Genomic DNA, 24,511 nt, shown 5'->3' with positions numbered 1-24,511 from the left:
GTGAAGCATAGATTTTCTGACATCATATACGAGGTCGAGGCCTACATAAATAGCTAAAAGGGTTTAGTTCAGCAAAAAATGAAGTGTGGAGCCAGAATACATATATTCTCCATTAACTGTATAACAAATTCTCATGCATGCCTTGGTTTACAAGTCAACAACTCAGTGCCTCTATGAATATCGATGGAGCATAAAAACATAGTAGATAAAATTCAAATAAAATGTCTGATTAAATGTGGAAGTACGCCATGATAATGGTCTGCAGTATATGTATATGTTTATACATGATACATATGCAGGTCCACATCGTACAGCTGTAATCTATATACAAGGTGAACTTAAAATAGATCCTAAGATAATTTGAATCTTTATGAAATATGGAACTTTTAGCATAAATTAATAAAAATGTCTATTTTATGTTTCTTACATGTCAATATAATTGAAAGGGCAGCCAGAATATAATGCCATTTCTCAATCTAAATAGAAATCTAGGAAAATGATGTGATTTTGATTATTTCAAATGGTCACTGTAGGCAGGGTTAGGAACTGATCTATTAAGATCACAAGATAGCGTAAAAATAACCTTTAGTAATGGGGTTAATAGCTATAATGTTGTCTTTTAATGTGTTGTGTAGGCAGCAATACCTATAGTTTTTGGGAGAGGATGAGAGAGTTTGAAATATCATTCACAGAATCGTTTAGAATACAAAATGATTAGCCAAGTAGCTAGGGCACACATTCCATTACTGCATTGTGCTAAGTCTTTCATATTACCAATTGTGCTGTAATGTTTTCCATTTTATTACATATTATGTACCAGGGATTACTTACATCAGTACGAGCACATACTAACTAGTGGTATTACACTGACGCACAATACCGAAAACATTATTGCATACCCGCTTGCAAATGATATGCTAGTGACGGCACAATCATTCGTTATGCACAATAGCACACAATCACAGAATACCTTTTTTACAGAAATTTTCTGATTTGTATAAACATATGTAACAATATCAACACCCACGTATTACTACTTAGTTTTCCATTACCAATATCTTAGATAGGTATACATTCAGGGTCAGAAGAAATTTGGTATTGATTTTTAAAAGTGGTTCCTATATTATATTTATAATCAGTAAGTATACAAAGGTTGTCCATATTCCTACCCACCAAAGGCATCTATTCCTCTTTCCATTAAAATTTTCCAGCTTGCTCATATGACATCTTTCCATGAACAGGATGGCATAGATTCCAGACTAATGGAACAAGTAAACAACTTATAAACATATTTATTTTTATGTCAGTTTTCTAGAAGTTGAGAGTGTGTCAGTACTCTAAAAACACATGGTTGCCATTGAAACACCAGATTCTCCTGGCTTTAAAGTGCCTTTTACAATCAATTTATAGGAGGCTTATTTTTGACACCTCATTGATAACCTAGCAGTGTTCACATGCACAGTCTGATCTATTTCAATCTTAGAACGAAAAGCCCTTTCATGCTTATTTATGATGATAGTTTTGAACACTACATATTTTTTTCCTCCATACCAGCTGTAATTTAAATGTAGCTGTAAAACACATTTCTCCTAATTTCACACATATTATAGCATATACAAAATGTAGGCCTGACTGCCTTAGCTTGAGGTGCAGTGTTGACAAATACAAACATTGTTGTCCAGTATGAGGTGAGCAAGCAGTTGTTTATAGGTTTACCTTTGTCAGTGGTAAAAGAACAAAGACATGAACGCCACCAAAGTGTGGACTAGTCTTGTTAGGATTAAGGGAGCTACTGTTTGCTTTCACCACTGTACTGTATACAACCATTTTATTCCATCCTTTGTGCTAGCTATATGAATTTGGTATGTGTGGTTGCTAAGTTAGAGACTGAAACTGTGTGTTTGCATATTATGTACCACTGCCAGTGATTGCCTGAACATTCACAAATACTATGACCACAGCAATACATGTTGTATATGAATAACAGCTTTGAATTTTTCAAATGTGTGCAAGAAATTTTCAACATTTTCCTGTCTTGACTTTTAAAGATGAAGTCGTTATTCATAATTCTATAGCTTTTCAAGGTTTGACTTTTTGATAAATAAAAATATCTAGTCATAGTCCCAACCACATACCAGTATGTCTCCTGGATCTTGTGAATGTGAAGAAAAAAAAACAAACACTTGCATAGGGATTCCAAGTGTTAGGTGTAAAAGTTCCTACAATTGAGTCCAACTTTGGCAATCTCCCTAAGGTCTTTCTCTCAGTGTGTAACTTTGTTGAAATGAAATAGCATTGAAAGTACTGCATGGCTAACTATTGTCGTTTAGCTTGTTACCTTAATCTGTGAGCTGTCAACTAAAGTAACAGACAGCTGTAACAATATCATTTCAACAGAAACATTTTATCTACTCTTCACCAACTACAAAACATACCGATAGTAATAAAAATCCAGCTGATATTTAGAAATGTGGTTATAAGATTTAATATCATGAAGTACACACAGAAAAATGTTGACAGCATCTTGCATAGAATTTATTCACATTCACCAGCCAATTTGCCAATTTGTTTCACAAAACAAGAACAAGAACTGTTAATGTAACAGATGATGTTTAAAAATGCAGTTGTGAAATTTAATATCACAGAGCTTGAAAGAAAAATGTTGTCAGCTTCTAGACTAGATTTTCGTCTGTAGCCATATTGTCTAGTCAACTGTGCTAATTCCGTGAATTTTGAACCAAAATGAAACACTTACATTAACATAATACAAATCAGTCAAGACTTTTTATAAGTGGGGACCAAATGTTACGTTAGAAATATTATATTAAAATGACCACAATCTGCATTTCAAAGGGGAGATATATAAACACATTCTTAGGATTTTTTGTTTTTGTTTTGATTCCTACAAATAGATCGGAAAAACAATGGATAAGAATACTTTAAAGAGTAACATTCAAAAGTATATGTGAAATTACCCAACCATACACTAGATTGGTGAGTTCATTGACCATGCAGATACAAGATTTTAAACATTAGCCATAAAACTTATTAGATTATATACAACTATTTGTAAATAGTCTCAAACTAGTGTACTGTCCAGCTAGCTAAGGCCTAAAAAAATAATTGTTTGGTTCTGGGTACCCGACCCCACCTAGCTTTTCACTGCCGACCCTAACTTCTTTTTATGTATCCAAGAAAAAAATAAGTGGATGCGGAAACTGCCATCAGCTTCAAAAAACACTCTAAAACTGTTCTTCCAATCTGTAATGGTTGTACATCTGATAGGATGAAATAAACAACACAGAGACCATTTGGAAAACAATGGAATACCTGAACTAGACATCTAACAAACACAGAAAAAAAATAAAAAAATTACCTATTCTAAAATTGAGTGTAACCGGAACCACACAATTTTTTTTATTAGGCCTAACACACTTAGAATTCTTCAAGGGTGTTATTTAAATTGATGACACATGCTATTAATCATCCAACTGAAATCTTACCTGTAGTATAATCACAACTAAAAATTTGACGTCAGACAAAATCCTGAAACTAAGCAACCATTTATACGCTGAATTAAAATTAAATGTAAATGTAATAAATTGTAAATCTCATATAAAGTTGGGATTGATGTGTGTACTTATCATCTAAAATTTAAAGGATATTGGCATTTGGCAGTCTCGTTAATTTAAAGTGAGATTTTGTTACCTGTACTGACAAACACAGTTGAATTTGTGTAGAACAACTTGTAATTGTGGAAAGATGAAGTCAGGAGAAATAACATGTAATTTAGCACTGTGCTGACGTACGGATTATCTGAGAAAGGGATTCTGTTCGATTCAAATTTTGGCATGTATATATCATGAATAGCTAATGCCATGAAGTGATACGGTTTACAGAGTATATTTTACTTGTAAGTTGTACATTATGCCGTGGGGTCTTGGCATGTTGCAATACATATTGATGAGACTGCCGAGGTAACATATGATTTCCATAATAGCAAGCTGAGAACTCTCCCCAGACCCAATTGGTGATTTATTAGAATTTCTACTCACATCTCCTGGACTGATGACCAGGCTGCATGATCAGGAGCAAGTGTTATCCAATAGAATTCACAGCATGGAAATCCGTCATGTGTTTGATCACCTCATGAAATAATAATGATAATTCAACATTGCCTTGATGACTAAGAAAGCCTGTCCCAGCCCATGTATTAAAACAATGCTTGACTGCATCTGGGGATTATTTTCTTATTTTCTTTATAGCTTTCATACTTTATGATAGATACAGTTGATTTCAATTGTTAAGCCATTATATCACCTTTTAATGCTCATATGAGGTTTTTACAGAATGGAATCTAGGAATGTGATGACAATCTATTCAGTATCTGACATTATTTATAAAGAATCATATTTATCATGACTATATTTATTGTGAGAAGACTTGCAAAAAGTTGAAATGTGGGTACGTAAGAAAAGATGATAGCATTATTTTCAAGGTATTGACAAAATGTGATTGTTTAATTTACTGAAAGGCTAATATTGATTTAGAATTAAAATTGTGGTAAGAAAAACAGTTGTCTTTGTAGTGAATCAATGCATAGGATGATGCAATGACAAAGAAAATCATGAAATATCCATGTATACTGTAATTGAATATACATCTATTAGACAGCCCATCGGAAGCAGTGATATGTTGATGGTTTATGAACTATATTCAATAAACTCAGGCACTGCTGTACAAAATAATCATCCTAAGAATATGATCCTGTTTAATGTTTATGGCTCCACTGATAATATGTTATCATTAATCCTAAACCATGGAATTCAAACTTTGGAGTTTAAGTGAACATTAAAGAAATATAGACCGTTACTGTACATTCTATTGTAGCAAATGTAATAATAATTTGATGCTGAGTTGTTGTCATGGTAATAATGTGGTTGTCATGTTTATGATCCAAAAGGTAAAGAATTTGTTTACATTCCCACTGCTAAGAACAGCTTAGAACCTGACTGTGATAAAATTCACAGTGAGGAAAGAACCCATAGCAGATCTCATTATGTTATGACGTAAGCTACAGAGATCATGGTATTTCTGTATGCTGACTTTATATGTCAGTTGCAGTCGATCTACAATGTAAATGCCATCAGGCGAAATATTGAATTGACATAAGAAAGGAATGTTTTCTTTGGGAATTAATGGTAATCCTGAGAAGACTACTAATGTACAATAATGATATCAATGTTAAGTGTCAAAAAATATTGTGCGATACAGTATGTCTTTGTTGTCCAAGGAATTATAACCACGTGATTAATGGTGTCCATAATCATGGTAGGATGTTATATGTAAGATTTTAGCCAACAAATCAATACCAATATTTACAATCTTGAGGGAGTATCATGCATTTTGAATGTGAGAAACAAGGTGAGAAATGTCAGGAGTTCACTATTAGATGTATAAGTGTGATAAGTAATCACTTTATTGATTGTTTGATATTGTGAGTGTCTCAGACAGACTAAGTACTCATATGTATATATGCTAATTCAGACCTTCAGTACTTTCTTGAGGCTCCACATGTAATAATGCCGAGTTACTGCATCAACAAATATTGTAATTTTGTCATGTGACATTATGAAACAGAGAAAGGTCACATGGTGACATTTCTGGCATGATAAGTGTGTTATAAGCAAATCTCTCAGGACGCGATGATGTAGTTCCCTTTTTTTTTTTTTACATGACTACTGATAATCGATTTATCCTCTGAGACGGTTCAAAATAAGTATGATTATGAGGGAGTAGTTATGTTTACATCTCCCATGGTGAGACAGATCATAAGAACAAAGTGAAACATGCCTGAAAAGTTAGGGCTACTAAGACAAGGACCAGACTGGCTCAGATGGTCATGTGTTCATACACATAATGCGTTGTAAGTCATATCAACTGTCTGAATGAAAATGGATGGGATGGAAGGTCAGATAGGTCTGTCTGCACAAATCCAAACATCTAATGTCTGTGCTAGAAATAACTGAAGAAAACTTTGGTGTGGATGGAAAACGGTAAAAAATACTTTGCCCTAGTTCAATAAAATATGTTAAATATCAAAGATGGTAAGAAGAGGAAGCTGGTGGATGTTGCATACATGAATTTCATTGATTTGACAAAAATGATTGGAACTAGTAGGTATCAAGTATTTATACATTAGGAACAGTGCACCCCATCACTCGCTACATTGCTACAAAGAAATGGCAATGGAAAGACTAGATATAAAGAATTCATGTACAAAATCGATCCCATCCCATCACTTCCTATGTTTCTCTCGGTTGATCAGTTGCTAAATCGAGGAGTCTGCCATAGGCATGCATTATCAGCATTGTGTATTGCACATTTTATTCAACAGCATGGTGGCAGTTGAGGCTGTTACAGAACCATTCTTCTAGTTCTGTAACGTCATAGGCCCTGCAGTGTCTGTGGTAGCAGGGAATGGGTATCACAGACTTGTGCAGTAATATTAAACATTGGAAAAGATATCACCCCCAGCTTCTTTCACTCCAGGCAAATTGTACCATGTAAGGAATGAAATCCCTTTTTTTTCCTTCAAAAATTTGAAGTTAAAAATGTATAGTTGTGCTGGTAATTATAATGTTAACATGAGATTACATTTCGCCTCCAAAACCAATTCTACCCTGAATACTATGTATAATACTGTTACAGATTGAATATTTCATTAACAAATGAATATAGAAAGATGAAATTCAATCCTGTAGGCATTTTAGGTTGTTTTCATTTCGAAAATGACTTGACTTAATATTTCTGAACATAAATATGAGAACTGATTTTAAGCTGTAGCCAGCGGAAGGACAGTTTAATGGACTGATTGAATTCAGTGAGTCAATATGATATATTTACGTCCAATATGAGTGAAGATTTTATGTGTTCTGGACACAGTATGAGATGATCAAGTTTTATCAAGGGTTTTGTCAATCATAAAACGTTGAAATTTGAGCCATACTAATATTGTACATAGTCTGATATCATTTGATACATGGTGATCATCACCACAACCAATCTACATACCGAGTAGCGTCTTTGACATGGAAGAGAATTTGAGACTAGAATTCATGGAGCATTTGATGAAACTACACATGTATCTTATCATATTATGTTACCACACTGACAGTTTGAAAAACTGAATGAAAGTAAGTATCAGTCGGAAATGATAAAATGTGGCGTGCTTCATCAAATTTTGTGACCTTTTGTCACTTGTCTGTCCAAGTATCCATCATGTCTTTGCAGAATAGACAAGAGATTGTGATCAGACCATGTGACTAGTTAGACCCCAGTTGTACTGCTCTTAAGAACTTGTATGAATGCATCTCCATGAAGAGTACACAACACACATAGAGGCAAGCGTGATCACACTCAAGTCAAGCAGAAATTCTGTACACCTATTAAAGACAGAGCTTTCTCTACTTTATTCATGTTCTTGCATGACTTGTGCCACATTATAATATATGTGGACAGAAGAATGAAATTTCCTCTTTCACTTTGGTACAGTTTAGTTTGACAAAAAACAAGATATGGCGCACACACCTGGGAGTTTGAGTTCATTTGGCATGATCAGTCCAGTTGGAATGCAATTCAAATATAGCATTGGTGGGTGTGAAGTAATTTTACATGACAAACCAGCAAAGCGTCAAATATATAGAGTGTCTATAGGATACCATGTGGAATTCTGCCTTACTGTTATTCTTACACGTCAAAATTACCGGCCAGCATGGTGTTGTAACAGTCTGATTACCTCATACTGTATAAAACCACCACAGTTTCTAAGTTAAAATTAAAATTGCTTTTCCATGATTAGTTTGAAAGGCTCAAGGTGATTTTTGTGGAAGATTCCTCTTCCATTAGATTGGATTGTGCAACATGTAACAAATCAGCAAAATAGCAGAAGTGATAAGTTTAAGATCACCATCATTGGTGATGCAAGTTCTTCAAAAGCACAGAAATACTGTTGATGATAATAATAAATTTTTGTCTTCAAAAAGTTAATTTATTGCATTTATCATTTGATCAAATATTATCCAGTGTAATGTTTTTATCTTACATTTATAAAAGAAGTTTTACATTACTCAAGAACAGTATCAAAATAACTGAGAAAGTTTATCAAACAGAGGAATTCTACTCTAAAAACATGCAAATACATGTAGTGTTGATGAAAACTATTCTGTCATCTTGCTCAAAGAATTACTTTAAAGGCCCAGTTAGGATTAGGATTCAAATTCAGTTGTGAAAAACATTTCCCTGGAAGAGCTTTAGAAAAACTTAGTCCATAATAAAAGAATGATCCTATGTAATCCTTATGACTCCACTTATAAGATAACACTCGTGTGAGAACCTGGGATTGAAACCTTGGCCTTTAAGTCTCCACTGATGAGATAACACACATGAGAACCTGGGATTGAAACATTGGTCTTTAAGTCTCCACTGATAAGATAACACTCATGTGAGAACCTGGGATTGAAACCCTGACCTTTAAGTCTCCACTGATAAGATAACACACATGAGAACCTGGGATTGAAACATTGGTCTTTAAGTCTCCACTGATAAGATAACACTCATGTGAGAACCTGGGATTGAAACCCTGGCCTTTAAGTCTCCACTGATAAGATAACACACATGAGAACCTGGGATTGAAACATTGGTCTTTAAGTCTCCACTGATAAGATAACACTCATGTGAGAACCTGGGATTGAAACCCTGGCCTTTAAGTCTCCACTGATAAGATAACACTCATGTGAGAACCTGGGATTGAAACCCTGGCCTTTAAGTCTCCACTGAGGAGATAAACCTAATGTGAGAACCTAAGATTGAAACCCTGGCCTTTAAGTCTCCACTGATGAGATAACACACATGAGAACCTGGGATTGAAACCCTGGCCTTTAAGTCTCCACTGATAAGATAACACACATGAGAACCTGGGATTGAAACATTGGTCTTTAAGTCTCCACTGATGAGATAACACACATGTGAGAACCTGGGATTGAAACGCTGGCCTTTAAGTCTCCACTGATAAGATAACACTCATGTGAGAACCTGGGATTGAAACATTGGTCTTTAAAGTATCAAAACACTTACGTACACTTGAAGTTTGCTTTTTAAGATGAGAAGAACATTCTAACATACCATAGACAATGAAGGGGAAGTCCTCAATTGTCTGTACAGTGTACACACTACCATACTATCATTACCTGTAATAAAGACGTTGTATCCTGAAGTGAATCCTCAAGGTTGAAAGGTCACCAAAGGTTAATCAGAAAAATCTAGTTGAATAACTACCAAAGTGACACTATTCTGCTATAGTATGCTTCCTTCATTTTCCATCAAAATATAAGGGTTGTAGGTATTCCCAGGTGTATTGACCCTGATATTTCAACACCAGATGTCTCCTTTATCGCAACATAAAAACAACACATACACATGTCATGTGAGATGCCATACTAAGTTGTAAAGTGCTTGAAAAAAATCTACATTTGCCTCAAGGCAAGGCATGGAAAGTGGACTGTGCTGAAAGATGGCTTTGTTGATGTCCGTCTCCTGGGAAAGCAGAGTTTTTTTGGAATGAGAATGACGAAAGGAGATGACTATTGAAAAGCTCTATCAATGAAACACATTCTTATGGCCTTACAAGTATTTTGATTATTGCATGGAGTTGATGTGTTCAAACAGTTACACTGGATGTAAGTGTTGTTGAAAAGAGTTGTCAAGAATCCTAGAATATGTCAGTAAACTCCTCATAATGACCACAAACCTCAGTTGGAATTTGAATTTGTAGTAACACTCTTAATCTGTAAACTTGAAAAGAATGAAATTCTTCCAAAACCTAAATATGGAATTCAGATGTTTCTAGGTTTTTTAAGGTAACTTAGAAATGTCATAAATTGGAAATTATAGCTTCTGATCTTTATTTGGTAGCTAGCATTTGTCATCTGTTTGACAGGAAGGATTCTTTGTTATCTGGAACGCTTTGTAAATGCCTTACACATATCTCTTTATCCATCTTCTTTATTGGAAAACATTTAAAAAATCTTTTCAAAGAATAAAATTTGAAGTGAATGGATTTACCAACAGATAAGAGATTATAGTAAAGATTTTGAAGGGAAGTGGTAATTTACTAAATGTGTCCTCTAGTAAATATAAGAAATAAATTTGAACAAAATGAAATGGAATAAATACAACTTACAAGAAGAAAGGCATGAATGGTTTGACAACTAGTGATGTGAATACATTGGTATTGTACATTCATGTAATTACACTACATGAAAGATGAAATGATAAAAGTTATTCCAAAATAATGGAAAATCTCACTCTAAGTAATTCTAACTTGTAAAGTTAGAATATAGCCATGCATTAAAATATTTTAATATAAATACTAACACTGCTGCAGCGCATCTACTTCATACTACAATGTGTGTATGTTTATGTACATCATGTCTTTCCATCTCTACTGTTAAACATTCATTATAAGACAGACAGACAAGCCTGTATTCCAGGTGACATACATCGAAACATCCATCATATAGCCTTTGTACAGGTAATCAGACATCAACACTAAACAGTCCTTGGAAAACAATCATCAAAGAAACTGGGGAGATTAAAAAGTCATCCTGTAGTAATCTGAATTAATGGTTAATTTTTTCTGTCTTTACAGTTGCTTCTGCCAGTGTGAGTACATTCGATGGTCAATCTTACTTCAGCTATGATCTGTCCAAGAAGAGAATATCAAGTCAGGAAGATTCAATCCAGTTTGAATTCCGCACACAAAACCCAAACGGCCTTATCCTTCAGTCTGGCTATGAATATGATTATGTATATTTTGGAATAGAGGATGGAGAGTTGGTATTTGCCATGAACCTAGGTTCTGGACCCTATGTTGGCCGAGTGTCTAACAATGGTAAAACATTCAGTGATAATAAATGGCATAAAGTTGTAATGACAAGGAAAACGCAAGAGGTATGTGTGACCATCTATGTTTGACACACTAGTTACATAAATATATACGCTGCATAATCATTCCACAAGTAGCTTCTTAATCTGTCAACTGGCAATTACATTTGACAGAAGAATGTATCTTCACTGTGACTTTTATGCTGGTAAAATGCAATAGAACACATAATGCCACCAACTCATGATGCTGCAATTCAATGTGCCACACAGCACATTGAGAGAAACTCCTGACTGCACTCTTGAAAATCTAAATTTCTCTTAATCACTTCTGATGTTTTACTCTTAGTGGTGTCTGGAGCCTTACTTCATAAGGAATATTTGTTTGTTCAAGCTATCTTTGATTCACCTGATGCAGAATGAGAAAATGACCTAACTTTCCTTGAACATACACAAAATATAATGAGCATGCAAAAGGGAATATTCATGGACTTTGCATTCATATGAAATTACTACTACTAGACAAAAAAAATTTAGAAGCAAATCCAAAATTTCGCTAACGTCTAATCAGCATCGTCAGGGGTGTACTACAATGGGTTATTGTCACATGTCTCGGACTTGTATAGGAGTATGACACATAGTTGTGTTGTTGAAACAAAAACAAAATGTCTGCCTCTACTACTTTCAGGTTTGAATTTAAAACAATTCATAATGATATTAGACATGACCATCTTGTTTCTAGATAGAGACAAAATGAAAGTACGCTACCATAACATATCATACTGTTTAGCGTCATATCTGTGCTAACCATCCCTCAGAAAGTCATTAAATCACATCAGATGCCATTTTATACTTTAAAATTCACAAAATAATAACATTTGCGTCATGTTTATATCCTTTTTACACCAGATAACCATTGATATTGATGCTGCAATTCTTGATGAGCCGATAACACTAACTGGTAGAACAGTAGGAAGTTTTGCCTCATTTACATCTGATACCACATTCTATGTTGGAGGTGCCCCTGATCCAAGCAAGCTATATGGATCCACTTCCTCTAATGGTTTTGTAGGCTGCTTGAAAGAGGTGAGTGATCAAATATCACACAGCTTGTTTTCAGTCCACATAGTTTGAACTATCTCATGGATTGAATGAATCTGTTGAGGGTAAACAAAAACGATTTTTTTTAGATGTTGTTTGCTTCATCTTAGCCCACAGACTTTGCTAGCTGACACAGCATACTGGCTATCAGATGAACTGCAACATTGTCAAGCTGAGTAGCCAAGATTCCTAACCAGCTTCATCTAAGTAGCAAAGACTATAAGAACAAATATTTACATTTAATAAGGGAATAGATGTTGTGACATCAAAATGAATAGCTCTCAGGTTTCATAATATGATTTTACATTAATTGTATTTCACTAGTTCAATATGGTAAATACATTACCGGTACCTCTTTATGAACAGTACCATTTCAGCTGAGATAACAACATTTTCAATCACGACAATAAAATGCAAATCTTATTTCACCATCAAACACATATTGCATTTACTTCTCAGCGTGATCATCGGCAGTTTCCGGCTTGTAACTTGAAAACAGCCCTGAGGTATAACTAGAATGAATAACTTGACCATCATCTAACTACAAAATTATGTTGTAATCTACATCACAAGGGAAACAGTCTGTGGGGTGTGGTCATGATCTCCTTCAGTCATGACGTAGAAAGTCACCTCATGCTGTGCTATAAAAATAACTGCTTTTGGTGGTTTAACCAGTGTTAAAATACTGTAATAATACTTACAACGGCAAGATAATTTATCACAGAGCATTAAAGAACTCTGACAGTATGGGCAAGTGAGGGTGATGGCATTTTACAGTCAGGGAATTCTAACCTTAAAGAGACTGAGCATGCGTAGTATGTTGTTTTGTACTTGTATAAAGTCATTATGTGCTGACTTATAATAGATGACTAAATAACAAACTGATCATAGAATATCTACATAATTTTTGATTCTCATCTTATAAAGAATCTCCTTACCAATTTTTTTTTGAGTAAACCTCTGTTTATGATGTATAGTGAAAATTAATAATATCAGTGTTCCCAAATAGAAGCTTGAAAAAATATACAAATTTTATTGTCGTTTCATATCCACATTTATGTACCTGTAAGAAAAAAATTACTGAAATGTCTTTGAATTGTGAATAATATTAATATTTATCGACTGATACAATATTTTGATAAGAATGGACATCTGACAGACTTTGTTGCGATTCTCATATCAAATCTAATCAGAATTTGATAGTCAATACCCATGAAAATGTCAAGGCAAAATGGATATCCAGTCAAAAGGCAGATAAGCAGATAATCCCTGAATGCAGTCTCCCTGAGTACAACAATTGCAATTCCTATAGTCAGATGCAATCAAAATCCCACAGATATTTTAGAGGCATTGTTTGCATTTTAGCAGGATAAAAGAGTGTGTTTTGTAACTCGGCATGAAAATTGACTCTGAGATAATGATGTTGGATGGACTGTTGGATTAGCCTTTAGCCATAAAAATGGCAGAAAGGTGGCAAGAAGGGGCCAGTATGTACGTCACTGTAACAACTACAAATGATAACAGCTCTTGAAGAACATTAACCCTGCAGTATGCTAGTGTTAGCAATATCCCAGGTTCAAGCATCGGTATGTGACTTGGGTTGGTAATGAAGATAAAAATGGCTTTCCCAAGACAGGGAATATCCACACTAGACGTAGTAATCCTCATCCTAAATTGCATTCCATATGTATTTAAGGAAGATTTAAAATGCTTACTTGAAGGTGACAACTGAGTTTTTCTCATACACAAATTATTTCTGACAGATACAGTGCAGTGGTTCACAGAAAGATAGATTGATTGAATAGAAATTCCAAAAATGTGACTATTACTTCTTGAGAATAACCTTTATAGAGTTTTGAGTTGCAAAAGTTCATACAGATACTGTGTGTCAATTTAAATGACTATAAATTTTGAAGAACAAATGATAGCTTATTTTATGGTCAATGTTAGTACTGGATTTGAAATACAAACACTGTGGTAGATTCTGTGCATCAGGTTGGGCTTTGACAAATTTAAATTCAAAGAAATAATGATTGTCAGTTTACTCAGAGTTTACCTTTGCTACTAGTTTCCAAATTGTAGATAAACGTTGCCAGCGCATGATGTATGAATTCCGTGTATGTGGACACGTAGCTATATCACTATCAGTGATCATGCTTATGTCGCCAAAACATGGACATTTTCTGCACGTCAGTAGGAGATAAAACTGATAACATAGCATATGTCTGTCTGCATGACTTCTAAATAAAAAAAAAATGAGGCGTTAGAAGTCACATTGTAGTGTTAAGAAATGTTCATTCAAAGTGCTGAGGTTGACACATAAGACATCTAATATATGACATCGCGTACTTGTGTTGCATTTTAAGCCAATGGAATACTGCCTTGACATCAATTCAGCGAAATACTATAGGGGGGTCTTAGTATTCATTCAAAAGATCTTTTAGTTTACATATATGTAAATGCAGATTCTTCTGCTTTATTTTGTAAAATTCATAACAAAAGTAAAAAAGCATTGATCACATACTGTTATATGTGCTAAATTAAGAAATACTCGTGGTTATTTCTAAATTGGTAAATTTTGAACAAAATACAGAAATACGGAACAAAATACAGACTGTCAGGATGCAGACTAGTGGAAAATCATAGTCTAAAAGAAAATGTAGTAAATCCGGGTATTATAAAACACCGTTCATATACACATTTGATCCAATAGAGTGGTAGTATTTACTGTGTCAGCTTAGATGCCAGTAAACCATTTATATGACACTAAGAGTACCTGTATATGTAAATGTTGTGGTGATGACCCACCCATTTACATCCTGTTCCATACCATCTTGTCCCAAGAGAATTACTGAAATAGTCACTGGTAGGTAATAATAGGGGTAGAGGAAGTATCAATGTCCCTATTCAACATTTTAATATGTCCACTTACTAGAATACAACAGATTCAATAAATATTGAGGTGACTGAAAGAAAACCTTGTTATGTTAATGCTCACACAAAATCTAAGATTTCAGATTCTGGTAGATTATTGTTACTATGCCTACCCTACCTCCGTTTCTTAGCTCACATGTACAAATGTGTAGCTTTCCCAAGCAAGTGATATAATTTATGTCATGATGTATATTCTTACTTACTGAGTGATTATCAGCACAATCTACTTTGTCATATTTAATGGGGCTGCATAAAAAACTGGTATTATTGATTTCATGATGAAGGCCAGAAAGGTGGACTGCAGCAAATTTCCATCAAGTATTTGGCCATGTTGTAAAGACGTATAAATTCGACAGTTGACGCACATTTATGACAATGACTAGATTCAGTCTCATATGGTGCACAAAAATGACTAATCATGAAAAGAGGAAGTATTATCATGGCTTTTTGTAGATTATCAGATACCTTAAGTAAATGTGAATTCTAGAATTTATGCAAGGCTTAGATTCAACTTACTTCACAGAAATAAAATAGTACGGGCTTCCACAATATCAAATTTTAGATGTTGTGATTTCAGTGGATTGGCCTGAGGAGCTCACAGATATGATGAAATATAAAATGTATGCAGCTCTAAACACTGACCTCATAAAATGTTGTCCTAGAAATAACCTTATTATGGCCTGTTTAATTGAAGTAGATGGAATGTAAACATTGCCATTAAAAGGTATCGTTAAGTGTCTTCTCAGACAGACAGGACAATATTTGTCATCGTGTCTTCCAAGTCATCTTTCTTTAAGTAGGCAGTGGAAAAGCATGCAAACACTGAGATTACAAGGACAGGTGCAGGGAGTCACTTAAAACAGTCATTGAAATGAAGACATTGTGTTGTGAGGACAACGTTGCAGTAAAGACCTCTTGCTAGAAACCTATCCTGCCATAACTTTGGTATCAACATCTCTTCTTTGACATGGCCTTTGTTGGTACTACTTGCTCATAAATTTGAAATGAAATGCAGGCCAGCTCAAACAGGATATTTTAAGTGGTTCCGTACTCAAGGAGAGCTGCTTCCTATATTTAGTTTAGTTCATTCATTCTCACACAGTTGCGTTATGATAGGATTTCACCTGCCTGTTCCTGTCTTACCTGATCATATTGAACAGGCCAAGCTTCCAAGTAGGAGCTAGACTATTCCACTGGAAAATAGGGGTGAAAGGATGACATGCATATAGTTTAGGGAATGCTAAATTGAAATTTTTTTAATTTCAAAATCAGGAAATGCATCATCATTTTTAGTAAACAGTATAAAAGAGAAAGACCCTGTATACATTTTGATTGACCTGATTTTAATAATGTATGACCAGATTTCCGTGTAAATATTACAGTGTAAGGTAAAAAGTTAGAACACCTGTGTAGATGAGTTTACATGAAAGAAAAACATTATTGGAGAAACTACAGCATTTATGATTCCCATTGTGTACGTTAAAATCATCAGTAGACTGTTTCTGAAATGGGAATGATGTCTTTATATACGTTATCAAAATAATTCAACTAAACACTATATATACTGTTGAATAATAACCACACACACTGTATCAGTCAATAGTCAGTTACATCATGGTATTTTGAGTGAAGATTATTACAAACAAAAACGTGTCAAAAAGTTGGGGATTTATTTTGTTAAAAAAATTAGAATGTTGATTGTCGGATAAAGTATTGAAATCTTACATATTGTACAAAATGAAAATTAATTTCAAAGTGTGATAGAACGATATATTCCAATTACTAGGTGGTTAAAAGTTAGGGAAAATCTAGAAAATCAGCAACTTTTCACAAATTCTTGATTAAAAAGTATGAGTTTTGTGGATTGGATGAGTGTAGTACTACCTCATAGATGGTATTTACTATAAAAGTCATCTGTAATATCTATTTGTACATACATATTACTTGCGTTATCTATTACATGAAAACGTTACCTAATTTATGTTCATCACATCAAATACAAGATGAACAGTAATAAAAACCTGATAGCACATTTACTGATCTATGCAAAGACTTGCAACCGTGGGTTCAATGACAGATGAAAGAAAATAATAAAAATTTTAGTATGTGATCTCAGCATGGTATTGTCTAGTCACTAAACGTCATGGTAACCTAGTTTGAATTTATAGACTGAAACATATGAATGAAATTGAGTAGATTCTCCATTTATACAGAAAAGTGATGTCATTCCAACAATTCATTATTAGAAAATGGGCTCTTCATAGGTAACATATCGTTTCCATTATACATGAGCTGGTACGGTAGATAACTGTTATCAAGTGGTTAGCGTCGATGCTTTATAGTGTGAACTGGGAGAAATTTCCGTTCTGTCTCATTTGTACTGATGAAAAGATCCTGGTGATTTGACATCGTTTTATATGCATGTATGGATAGTTCACCTGTTTCAGCTTCTTTATGCACTCTTGCACAATAACAAATCAGTGTGCTTTGACTTATCACAAAACATCTCGTGCAAAATTCACCAAGAAATAAACTACACAATTGTTTCCATGGCAAGACTGAATAAGTGTAATGATTATCAGTATAAATACAAAAACTTCAATTTTTCTCAAATCTCAAAATACTGAAGTAAAATCTCTTTAATAAAAAAAGATGATAAGCTAGAGATAAAAATAGTATAAAAGAAAAGTTCAAATAAATGAAAAGTCTAATGTGAAATCAAGGAGTAAACAAAAACGAGCAAAGCTTAAAATGTAAAATTCTTGATTCTTTGATTATGTGTATGATAAAAGTATTCATTGATAAATGTTATATCATTTGTTAATTTAGCATTTTTTCTCATTATTAATATATTAATTATTATTTGTAAAATTATGTCACATTTTTCTATCATTTATCTACAAATTTGTGTCATTTTAGGTAATCTACTACAGTAATTCTCTAGCATTGGAACTATCAACCCTAGCAAGGAAAGGTGATTCCTTCATTTCCATCAGTGGAGATGTGGCCTTCTCCTGCCAAGATGTGGACCCTGTTACATTCATCACTCCAGAAGCATACATTGCAGTGGACAAATGGGATGCTAAGGTTAGAAATCTGTAATTCTGCTAGTTGATCTTTTCAGTTCCAAGCAAATGTGAAGAAGCCTTGACTGTTATGTACATTGTGTTGTTAAGTTGTATTAGGCTTCTGAATGTGTGCTATCTGATTGGGTGGCATGACATGTATCTGAATGTGTGCTATCTGATAGGGTGGTATAGACATGTATCTGAATGTGTGTTATCTGATAGGGTGGTATAGACATGTATCTGAATGTGTGCTGTCTGATAAGGTGGCATGACATGTTGTATCTGAATGTGTGCTATCTGATAGGGTGGCACGACATGTTGTATCTGAATGTGTGCTATCTGATAGGGTGGCATGTATCTGAATGTGTGCTATCTGATAGGGTGGTATAGACATGTTGTATCTGAATGTGTGCAATCTGATAGGGTGGCACAGACATGTATCTGAATGTGTGCAATCTGATAGGGTGGCACGACATGTATTTGAATGTGTGCTATCTGATAGGGTGGCACGACATGTATCTGAATGTGTGCTATCTGATAGGGTGACATAGACATGTTGTATCTTACAGGCTGGTGATGAAGTTAATATTGAGACTTTTTTATTTGTAAATAATTTTGTAACTCATCACTTTGAAATTATGATTTTGATATTCAATTACAGAGAACTATTTTTATTTCTTCCATTCAAATTTAAGTCAAGATTTTGAAAGAAAGTGAATTTTAGACTAACAAAAATTAATCTATGGAGTAAGTGATCTCACAAATGAGATATTTTTGTAGATTCATAATAACAGAAAAACCCCAATATGAATGTCATGAAAGTCATTAGAACAATTTGTACCATAATATTGGAAGCAGAGATGCTATATTACGAAAGGCTAACCACTGATTTACCTAATGGGTGCCATTTAAGTGATTGTTTTTGAGGGTAACCCTGGTAAACAAACCCTTTTGAACTTCTACAATTTTACCAATGATTTGCACATTGTATAAAAATAGAAATAAAAAAGAAGGAAAACATGTTCATTCTTGTATTGGCTGGGAGATATGTTTGCCATTAAGGCAGCCTATATACTAATCCTTTTAGTGGAACAATGATTAAAATTGATGTATTTTCTTCCTCATTGCAGATGTCTGGCTCTCTTTCGTATCGGTTCCGTACTAATGAACCCAACGGAGTGTTGATGTACAACAATGGAGAGAAAGCCATGCCGGATTACTTTGCCATGGAATTACTAGATGGTTACTTAAACATGATTCTGGATTTAGGATCTGGGACTATTAAAATGAAATGTCACAGGGATCGCTTGGATGATGGCCAGTGGCATTTTGTCAGAGTGGAAAGGTTCAAGAGAGAAGGCTCTGTTCAGGTAATCAGAAATGTCCAATTTTAGAAACAAAAAAATAAGATGTATACTAGTGTAACTTTCATGTAAATATGATAAAATATAAACTAAGATTAATTTTTGAATTCAATTCATCTAGGAACTGAGCCTAAACATGATATCAAAAGTATTAAACAAATATAGGAATCTTCTGGTGAAAATAATACTATGTTTGGAATAGGGTGAAAAGCAGGTGTACATATTTATATGAGTTTTGGTTCTCCATTTTTATGTTTGATCAATTAGTCAACGAAAAAAGAAGCTATTTCTTTGCTATTAAAAAGAAACATGGAAAAAAAAACAATCTGAGGTAAAATTCTGCTTGACTTTAATAGTATATCTCTTGACACATCAATCCTGACACCTTTTGAAGTTTGTATTCTTGAGTTGCAACACATTGAACTGTGTCTTGTCATGATGTGTTTGCAGGTTGATGATGAAACCATGCCATTCCGTGTAAGTGGAAATAGTGATCAACTCGACTTAGAAGGTAGTTTATTCATTGGCGGTATTGATGACAGTAGTACGTCCAAGATGCTACCACGTGAAATGTGGTCAGGAATGCTGGGTTATGGGTTTGTCGGCTGTATGCGAGATCTGAATATGAATGGCAAAAGTGTCGACTTGGCAGACATTGCACGATCCACTGCTGCTCCTGACATTGGGTTTTACTGCGAATCGCGTCCACCACAATGTAACATTAATCCCTGCCGGAATGGTGGTATCTGTAGTGAAGGCTGGAATAGATTCATATGCGACTGTAGCAGTACAAGATACATTGGAGAAACTTGCTTTGAAGGTAAGTAAATCGTATTTGATTATAAAATAGATGTACCTGTCATGTAGAATTCATCATATTTCTCTTTCTTCTGTATAATGAGCCATAGCAGAGGTTCAATAATAACTTAATTCCAATATAACGCATTCTGTCACTTCCCTGAGTTCTCATCTTTAAGACTTTGCTTGCTAGGACACAATCTTAGAATCTTTAAATTCCACACCAATCTCTTGTCACTTCTTTAAAGTAGTAAAAGTTAATCAAAGAAATTGAGTTGTGTCGTATACTTGATATGAAAAAATAGTCTCATGTCATTCTGAAAATATCATAATATAAAATCTTTAAAACTTTGATAAATTCTCTTTATCTACACATGATAGATTCATTAAAGTCTTCATTTAATGTTTTAGCGTAGTGTCATTTGACATTATTGTAGAGTTTAGTTTCTGTGTAGAGACTAGTCATAGTGATATCAACAATAATCTAGCCGCTACCTCCTCCAACCGAGCTATTATCATCCTGTAACTGGTCTCTATTCCCTACAATGCCTGCAACCATCTAGACCCTTTTTAACACAATGCTAATACTCATTCCATCAATTCGCTGTGGATTGACCTGCTCATTTATTCTGCCTCACATAAAAAAAAAGCAAAGCAAAGCAAAAAAAAAATAGCTTCTTCCCTACCAAAAGCTTTGCAGAATCGTTATCAAGGCAGGTATGAAGGAAAATGAACAGGTCATAACAATGCCACATATACTTCCACTAACCTATATATATACACAATGCTGTGTATGTCTCTCTCTTTCTCTCTCCGCTGCCAATTTGCGTTCGGATACTTCTTACTTTCGTTTGATCCTTCCGCCCCCAATTTCCCTGGATTTTGTTCGGTTTTATCTTCTTGTATTTTGTTAACCTCAGCAGAAGTCTCAGGAAACCCAGGTAAGAAGGTATCAAGAAAGACTAAAAAAGGGACTGTACATGTCTAGTAGGATGAAACTGTTGTCTGTGATTTTGTATTGTTGGTACCAAAATGTAGCTCAAGCTGTGACCACGGAGTACATCGTACTGCCATTGTTGCTTTGTATTGCTGTACCACCACACCTTCCTAACCTCCTCCCCACCCTTCCACCATCATGCCTGAATCCCCACAGCTGTCATACCACTCTACTGTCAATGCACCCACAGTAATAACTTATCAATAGTCGTATCGTTGGAAGTGCACTCTTTTAAATGTTCTGTCATGTCAGTTCAGTGTTACTTTGTGTGATGTTAAATTCACTGTTTTGTGTTATTCTGCAAATATATTCTTTGTATTCAAATAAATGCAAATATTTGACATAAGGTACTTGACATGATACAGTCAATCATTTTAATTGATTTCACTCGTTAGTACTGTAAAAATTACATATAGTTATTCAGAATAGCTTTTTTAAGTTTTCTAACTAGCTGGAAAGTTTGGGGATAGAATAGATAGATGCAATTGCAAAATTGAAAAGACTAAAACATGCAGCGAATGTTATTTCAGTTAAAATTGATTAACACAAGGCTGTATGCATTCTCACAAACTTCAAAGTTTAAAGTATGAAGAACGACCTATTGAATATTAAAAGAACCTTTAAAAAAATGCTGTAGTACCGATATAATGGTGTCAGTGTGTGCTATCATTCGGTAATCATTCAGCAATCACACCTGAATATGAAAAGAAATCCTGTATAGTTATGTACTACTCTAGTTATGATCAACAGTGATCCTTCCGTAGTGCCAGACTTCTGAATGGCACTTACGTCACACCTTTCCTGATTGATAGAGACATACGTAAAGTTTGAAACGGAACTCAACAGATGTTCATGTCGGAAATAAATGCTTGTGATTTAATCTCAGAGAATATGTATTTCATTGATTGCTAGGATACAGAGTTCAAAAAAAAGGCTTGCATCAAACAAAAACTAGGATGTCATTTTTTTAAAAAAATTATGAGGTTGCATTCATTTCGATAAATGGTATTTGAATAAAGTACAAAATACATTTCAGTTGAGAGACTCTTGATATAAAGGTACATAGGAAACCAATTGTCACTCCTTCTCCATGTGACATATAAGAAATGATCTTATAAAGGGTTAGTGTTTTGTGTACATGTTATTAACAATTGATTAATGGTTTGTTCAGACCTGTCCTTTCATTTTCTATGGTATCCACAAGCAATTTGCATACAATAGGAATGACCCACATTTCCCTGCATAATTACTGGGTTTTCAAATAGACATAAAACAAATAATAGCAAACCCCACTGTAACTGGCCTTCAATGTTGACATATATAATATCATGTGAATCCATTGATGTGAAGTTGACTGAAAGCGTGCCGAAAGGTTTCATCAATTTTGCACCATACTCAGAATTAGTTTATGAACCTTAAGCACATTTCATCAAAAAATTGACAATAAAGCAACAATTTGCTGCAAGCCACAAAAATGAGAGACAGTGAAAGTAAACTAGGAATAGTATTTCAACCTGAAACATTTTTCATCAGCAAATGGATAATTCAGCAAAAAGTGTCTGCAAGCAAAAGAAGGGAGGAGGTTATACATGTGTGTAGCATAATGAAAATAATGCCTTTGGGGTCCATATTATATTTATAAACTTGGACAGGCAAATATGTACTACATAATATAACTAACATGTGAAGTAATCAAATCTGAATGAAAACTAGGGGCAAACATCTCATAACTTGGATAGATATAACATGTACATGGCTCAAGTTGCAAAGATGTGTGTATTTTTAAACATCCTCGGTGAAAACGTGTTCAATTTCATATAAAATTAGAATGCATCATACATCTGTAATACAAAGATACATATTTCAAATTAAAAGGGAAATGATATCAGGATATCTATATTATTTATTAGCAAACCATATTAATGGAAATGTCACATTCAGTTCACTTTACCCATAATATGGATATTCATCAACAGTCACAATACAAAAGGTATGTGATCAAAAACTGAGTTATATATTTTCACTAGACACAGCTGATATTTTGGCGGATCAAGGAAAGAAGATATCCATAAATCAATTTAGCTAATTGACTTAAATAGTATGTAGGATGTCTTGACAGGTATTGTGGTTAGTAATTAGGTAAAAGTGATGGAATTAATCAATATCATAGACATACAACAGATCATTGATAACCAAACCCATACTTAGTCTGTCAGTTAGCTTTTCTGTCAATATTACAGCCATCGTTTTAGTTTAGGCTGCATAAATGTCACTGCAATGTGAGGAGTGATGCTTTCAGTATTATTTACAGCTGTCGTTTTAGTTAGAGCTGCAGAAATATCATGTTACCAATGATGGTTTTTCACTTGTTATGTGAGCGGTAAATTAATGTCTGTAGAACAGAAATTTTTTTAAATGTCGACTGTATTTGATGACAATATTATACAATATTTATTTTTTGGTTTACGTCTGCAAAGTTATCACTCAGTAATGTGATACGTGATGGTTTTCACTGGATATGTAAGAGGAAAATGGAAAATTAATGTTGTCTGTGGAATTGGAATTTTATTTCTAACCAAACCCATACTAATATTGTCGGCTATCTGTTTCATATCAATATTATACATTGTCTATGTGTCATTTTGCTGAGGGCTACAAACATATCACTCTAGTGTGTATGATGGTGTTACACAATATTGCAACTGTTATTTTGGCATTACTTGAGCATAGGTCTGCAGAATTAAATATCACTGCAGTATGCAGTGCAGTGTTAATGTCTGTAGAAATGATGTTATGAAACCAAACCCACTATACTCACAGTCTCTCTTATGTACGGTGTCAATGGTACCCAACATAACTATCGTCTTTGTTAGGTCTGTATAGAGCTGTATCGGTAGTATGATGCTACGTAACATAGTAGTGTAGGAGTGGTCAGTCTCTAAATAAATCATTAAAAAGGGATATATTCAGTTTTTAACCAATTGATCATATATTTCATATCGTTGATGTTATCATCAGCTAACTCTAAAGACTTAGTCTAGTCCCAATATGCACTACTTTCACCTCCACCGTATAGTCAAATAGCTTTCTTTAGTATGGCATTCCACTCTTACCACCAGCGTTAGTTTATGTTATTGGAACATTGATATAACATGATGACGTAATCGCATCCTCACATGACTTACTTCAAACTGGAGGTTGAGTTTGTAGTAAACTGAATGAAGAAACCAATTACAACCGCCTGTGTCAGTTTGTGGTGGATTACTACTGACATGTGCTGTCCTCAGCAGGGGATTTAAGTAGATTTT

General features: G+C 34.3%; 1 protein-coding gene across 1 annotated transcript in view; it reads left to right on the top strand.

The window, feature by feature from the left end:
- Window positions 1–24,511, top strand: part of LOC144453586 (neurexin-3-like) — a 72,226-nt gene that overhangs the window by 22,682 nt on the left and 25,033 nt on the right. Inside the window, exons 3-7 of the mRNA XM_078144910.1 lie at window positions 10,709–11,010; window positions 11,851–12,027; window positions 17,896–18,063; window positions 19,175–19,414; window positions 19,859–20,228. Coding sequence (XP_078001036.1) covers window positions 10,709–11,010; window positions 11,851–12,027; window positions 17,896–18,063; window positions 19,175–19,414; window positions 19,859–20,228 — 1,257 coding nt within the window. The remainder of the gene's footprint in view (window positions 1–10,708; window positions 11,011–11,850; window positions 12,028–17,895; window positions 18,064–19,174; window positions 19,415–19,858; window positions 20,229–24,511) is intronic.

Source organism: Glandiceps talaboti, chromosome 2 (genome assembly GCF_964340395.1).
Source record: "Glandiceps talaboti chromosome 2, keGlaTala1.1, whole genome shotgun sequence".
Taxonomy (NCBI): Eukaryota; Metazoa; Hemichordata; class Enteropneusta; family Spengelidae; genus Glandiceps; species Glandiceps talaboti.
The sequence above is the reverse complement of the archived record's forward strand: the minus strand, read 5'-3'. Positions and strand labels throughout refer to the sequence as shown.